This window comes from Loxodonta africana, chromosome 12, assembly GCF_030014295.1.
Source record: "Loxodonta africana isolate mLoxAfr1 chromosome 12, mLoxAfr1.hap2, whole genome shotgun sequence".
NCBI lineage: Eukaryota > Metazoa > Chordata > Mammalia > Proboscidea > Elephantidae > Loxodonta > Loxodonta africana.
The window spans coordinates 84546750-84552749 of NC_087353.1; the positions used below are offsets into that span (position 1 = coordinate 84546750).

At 57.1% G+C, this 6000-nt stretch overlaps 1 protein-coding gene across 3 annotated transcripts in view; it reads right to left on the reverse strand.

The window, feature by feature from the left end:
* The window catches only part of GSG1L (GSG1 like), a 275751-nt gene extending 271416 nt beyond the window's left edge, over positions 1–4335 (reverse strand). For all 3 annotated transcript variants that reach the window (XM_064295755.1, XM_064295754.1, XM_064295753.1), the window contains exon 1: positions 4002–4335. In XM_064295755.1, the coding sequence (XP_064151825.1) occupies positions 4002–4335 (334 nt within the window). The remainder of the gene's footprint in view (positions 1–4001) is intronic.
* Positions 4336–6000: the final 1665 nt, after the last annotated feature.

Here is a 6000-nt window from a genome sequence, read left to right on the forward strand (position 1 = left end):
TTCACTGAATTCTCACATCTCGTGCAGGTGCTAGTGACTCTGATTCCCATTCTACAGGCTAGCAAACTGAGGCTCTTGCAGAAGCCACACTGCTAGGAAAAGGCAGAGCCTACCCTTGAATTCAAGCAGCCAGGCTTCCATCCTTCACAGGAGAAAATGAGCATCGCTCCACAGATTCTGCTGCGGAGAGAGTGGTTCTAGAGTTGGAGCCCCAAACTTAGCCCTTTCCCAAGGTCTCGGGGACTGTTGGGGGGCCATGGTTGTCCCAGGCACTGAGGTCCCCAACTTTGAGTCACACATGATGCTCCTGTCTTCCTCACCCACATCCAACCCACTGCCAAGTTCTGCCCCTCCTTCCTGTGACTTGTCTCTGCTTCCACTTTTGACGCCCTCTTGCCTCCAGTCTCACGTCCCCCAGCCATCCTTCCCAGCAGTCTTCCACCCGCTGCCCCATCCGTCTTCCCCAAATCACCATTTCCATCACCTGTGTCCCCAGCTGGACAAGCCACCCGCAGTCACACGCCTCCCCCTCCCACTCCAGGCCTCACCGTCCCTCCTCCAGCCTGGATGTCTGTGTCCCCACCCAGAATGCCTGCGGCAGCCCCCATCCAAGCCCTAAGAGCAGCTACAGCCTGAAGAGAAGCCCAATCCGCGTGAAGGGCTTGGGGTAATGCTGTGTGGTAGCCACGCTCTCCTTTCAGTTTGTTGAAGGAGGTTGATGTTCCTTCTTGGAGGAAGGAGAAAAGGTTTCTTTGTGCCAGGTCCGCTGAAAGTGTGTCTGTTTAGGACAGGCTGCAGTTTTCTTTGTGAGCCCTGTCGATTTTTAGTGTGGGAAAAAGGGCTTATTAGATTTCCCCGTGGCTGCCCAGAGCAGGGAGAGGTTTTTCTGAGTGCAGAAAGAAATTACTGAACAGGCGTTTGAGAGGAAGGAGCATTTAGCAGCTGCTTCTCAAGGAGAGGTTAGGATTTCGTGGTTGCTGTTTTCATTCAGGCGTAGGTAAAATGCAGAGAAGGAAAGAGGGGGTCTTCTCTGTAGTTTATGGGAGGGAAGAAAGTTGGGCCTTGATTTTCTGGGGGATGGGGAGAAAGGAGGGCAGGATTTTTCGTTTGGGGGCTGTTGGGGGTGTTTTTTTCTCTTCAAGTGAAAAAAAAAAAAAAGATCACAGAACCCAGAGGAAAGGTTGTCATGGCAACAAAAGTTTGCAGCCAGGTACTTGCTGCCACCCTTTCGGGACCATGGCGGTGCAGGAGCAGGATCTGGGAGCTGTGTGATCAACCAGTGACACCAGCAAGCTGGCTCAGCCCTCCCGAATTTTTCACTAGCACTGACAGGCTGATAACTATTTTCCAAGCTCCCAGGGAAGAAAATTGTGATCTTCTGGGAGGGGTGATCTCCAGCCAATAGTGAACAAAACAAGAGAAAAGAAAAAAAATGTGGATTTGTTTTATCTTCCCAACGAACCAACCATCCATGATCTTCCTAACAGAGGACTATAGGGGAGAGGGGATGACACCCCAACCCATGGCTCTTATGATGACCCCTCCAAGTTCCTGCCTGCACCATGATCTTCCTGCATCGCTGCACCAAGCTTCCCTTCTGCCACTGGGAAGACAAGCCAGGCTCCCTCGCTAGCTGTGAGGCCCTGGACAAATCACTAAACCTCTCTGAGCCTCAAGTTCCTTATCCAAAAGTGGACATCACAGAAGGGCTTGCCTCAAGGGTGGTGAGGATTCAAGAACAACCTGCCAGCTGAAAACTCATACAGGACCTGGTGTGTGTTAAGGCTCAATCAATGTTAGCTAACACTGGTTTGTTTGGTTTTTTTAATATTTTTCAATTAATTTCACTTAATAATTTCCAAAAATCCTCAGGCTTAAATGTCCTGGACCAAGCCCTGGATGCACTACAAGGACATAACTATAGGAGTCGGGCTATGACCGACCTTCAGGGAGAGGCCAGGAGAGACCTCAAAAAGTTAAAGAGGCTCGGCTGACCAGCGTGGCCAGGACCCTCCACAGAGACCTGGCTGGGGCAGCAGAGCTATGTTTTTAAGCCTGTGCTTGAAGAAGAGAGCAAGGTGGGGCTACGTTTCTACACAAAAGAGGTACTCGGCTGGAGGGGAGGGGCATTTCCCAGGTACAAGGACTCCCAAGCCTTGGAAATGTTTTCTTGAGCTGGAAGAGAGATGTGTGGGGACCTCTACTCTGAAGGCTGCAGATGTTTCAACAAGGCATTATGAAGCCTCCGTGTGGGAGGTTAGGGTTGGGCTGCGTGGAAGCTTGCAGAAGGCAGGGAATTACAGCCAAGATGCCTTTTGAGGTTAAAAAAAAAAAAAAAAAAAAAAGTGTGGTTTTTTTTTTTTTTTTTTTAATTCCATTCTACAGTGAAAATTCGAGTCATGAGTGCACACCAGAAATGAGTGAAACCGGCCAGGGGTAGGACCCTATCCAGACACTGTGTGGCTTTGGCAAACGGCCAGCTTCGCTGATGTAGAGAGTCACAGAAAAGTCCCATGGGGCACCCCTAGAGGCAAGACAGAGAAGGCAGCACCTGATGAAACCTCCGATTCATCATCCAACATCTATTCTACAAATGTCTGTTGAAGACCTACTATGAGCTAGACACCACTCAGAGTCTGGGCACACAGCAGTAAACAAGGCTGACAGGGTCCTGCCCTCACAGAGTGACACCCTCTCTGTGACAAGCTAGTGACAAAAGGCAAGCATCAGAACATTTCAGGTTGTGCCAAGTGCTATGAAGGGGACAAAGGCAGTGACACTTCGGAAGGCAGGCTGGGAAGGCCCATGGAGCTGATGGAGCTGGCCACGGAAAGATATGGGGAAGGACCTTCCTTCCAGGCAAAAGGAGCAGCTCCTAACTTGGGTCTATCTTACACCTTCTTTCCCCTGTCCTTTAAGCCAGCTAAGCCAGCAGGGCCAAACTAGTCTGCTTATTCAGGGCAAACTACCGGGGGGCGTCCACTCCCATCTGCACTGGAGTGCACACATACCCTGTCCACACTGAAGAGCTGTGCCTGGGTGGGAGGCATTCTAACCTTGGGAAAAGAAGTCAATTCACTCCGTAGGGTCCCCACACCGGACAGGAGCAACGCCCATCTCAGAGGCCAGGGCATGGGGACCAGCACCTTCTGGCATCTGGCACAATTTACTGTGGGGCAGCTTCCCTGAGCCCTGCTGTACCCTTGCTGCCTACCTCTGGGGCAGAGGAAGGGGTACCAGAGGAAGGAGTAGTTTGACTTGCCTTCTGAAAAGTCAGCTCTCTCCCTCAATTCTGATGGAGCCGTCGGCTGCCTGCCATGCCCTGCCTGACTCCGGACCTCCCGCCGCACCCCTCCGGGAGGGGCCAGGACACGAAGGGCTCCCTGGATTCTGGCAACAGGGGCTCCTCTGGGCAGGACTAGCTTTCCAGGAACCCACGGGACGCCCCCCACTCTTGTGCTTCCCAGGCCCGTCTGGGAGCGGTTGAGCGCGGTTGTGGATGGGCTCCTGGCTCTGGGGGTCTGCGGTGGGAGGGGCAGCCAAGCTAGCACCGGCCCCTGCAGCCCACCCCCAGAGGCGGGAAGGGGTGGGAGGGAGTACGTAGTGCCCCAGGGAGGAAAGAGGGGGAGGGGCGAGCATGGAGAGGAGTTCAGGCGCGGAAGAAGCGCGCGCCCCGCCGACCTCGGCTGGGTGGGCGCCCCGGACGCGCCCTCCAGGGCGTGGCAACATGCCCAAGCCGTCTGGCGTGCTGAGGGGCCGGAGTTGTGCCAGACCCTTTCAACCGCGGGGCATCCCGAACGCCCACATTCTGCCCTGGACCTTCAGCGCGTCCTCCACAGCCGAGCCTTCCCCACAGCCCTGCGGAGCGCGGGGAACGGAGTCCGGCGGCGGTGCGGGCCCTCACCCTCCCAGGAGAGCGAGGTTCGGGCTCGGGCCGCCGGGGCCGCGCAGCCGGGAGCCGGAGCCGAGCCCGCCGCCACCCGGGCGCCGCGCGCACTCACCGAGCCCGCCGAGCTCCTCCTCGCACGAGTACCAGATGCCGGTGTGGAAATTCCTGAAGAGGAAGCGGTCGTCGCCTGTCTCCCAGCTGTAAAGCGCGCCGCTAGGGGGGCCGCTCGCCGAGGCGGCGGCGGCGGGGGCGGCGGTGCCGTTGGCCGTGGCGTTGGCGCCCGAGTTGGGGCAGTTGGCGCGCCCGCCCTGGCCGCAGCCGGGCTTGGGCACCCGCTGCGTACCCTGGCACCAGTGCGTGGTGAGGAAGGCGGTTGTGGCGAAGAGCAACGCCAGCAGGTTCAGGGCCACGGCCAGGAGCGCTCGGCCGCGGCGGCTTGTCTTCATGCCGCCCGCGCCGCCGGGACCGCGCCGCCGGGGAGCTCCGCGCGCGAAGTTGGCAGCCGGCGCCCGGCGTCAGCGGCCGCTGCCCACCGCGCTCCGGAGCTCGGGCGCCTGCGATCGGCGGCGGCGGCGGCGGACGCGGCGCGGGCCCATGGCCCCCGAGTGGGGGCGCGGCGCTGGGGGCGGCGACGGCGGTGGAGTGCCTCCGGCGTGCCCGGAGCCCGGAGCGCAAGTGCACCTCGGCGAGGAGCCGCTGGCGCCTGGCAGTGGCCACGGCGCAGAGACGCGCGCCCCTCCGTGGGGAGACACCTGCAGGCGGCCGGCGACACTGATCTGGCTCCCGCCCGCACAGGAGAGGGGGCGCCCCACGCCGAGCGTGGGCGGGGGACCGAAGACTGGAGACGCCTGTCAGAGAGACACCCAAGTGGCGGGTGGGAGAGCCAACGAGGATACCAGGCGGGGTGCTACCAGAGAAGGAGGCTCCCCATGGGGGTCGTGGGGCCACAAAACTGGCCGGCAGGGGTATCTCACAAGGGACCAGAGAGGGCCTGCCCACGGGAGACAGGAACATGGCTCCCCACGAGGGACAAGGAAAAAAGCAGGACCCCACCAAGCGGGGCCCCACTTGAGACCCCGAGAAAAGAGTACCCTCAAAGGTTCTGAGCTGCAAAGCCTCAGGGGCTTTCCATAGCAGGAAGAGGCGACGTACTGGCCCGGGAGTTGCAGAACTGGTCTGACGGTGCTCGAGGGTCTTGTGCTTCCCCTGGGGCGGCCCCCAGCAGACTCTGGCCAGTGGCAAGAATTCCCCTGCAAGATGAAGCTGCAGTCATCTGGTGTTCCCTACTGTGGGCATGGGACAGAAGGAAGGATGACAAAGAGGTGCCCCATACAGGATGCCAAGTGTTGGGTGTGACAAAAGGGGGTTTCCGACACAGAACACCGCAATCTGAAATCCTGAGCAGCATGACCCAAGGAGGTCTCATGCTGGACACCAAGCTGCTGTAGCCACCAGGCAGGGGTACACCACCGGGGCTGCCAACCAGGAATCTTCAAAAATCCAAATGTATTTTTAAAAGTTAAAAAAAAAGTTGGAAGATATTCAAGAGACCTGCAGAGAGAATCTTCATAATGAGAAAGGGGAAGAAATTCCACAGTAGAGTCCTTCACTGGGTGCTCTACGGCATGGGGCTGGAGAGCAGAGTTCTCAAGCATAGTGACTTTGAGGTCAGGTAAATCTGGGGCTTGACCAGCTGTGGAGGCTTGAATAAGTCCCTTAACCTCTGTGAGACTCCATTTCCATGTCTGTACAGAGTAATACACCTCAGAGGTAATGTGATCACGCCTGGAAAATGCATTTAGCACATAGTAGGAGCCCTGGTGGTACAATGGTTAAGCACTTGGCTACTAACCAAAAGGTTACGGTTCAAACCCACCCAGTGGCTCTGTGGGAAAAAGACCTAGCCACCTGTTTCCATAAAGATTACAGCCTAGAAAACCCTATGGGGCAATTCTGCTCTGTCACTTGGGGTCACTGACTCCACAGCACCTCACAACAACAGGTGCTAAATAAAGGGTAGCCACTGTTATTAACATCTGGACCAACAGGGGTTGACCAAACTAGGACAAACCTTTTTGGATACTCTCATGCTAAGTGGACTCACCAGTGTG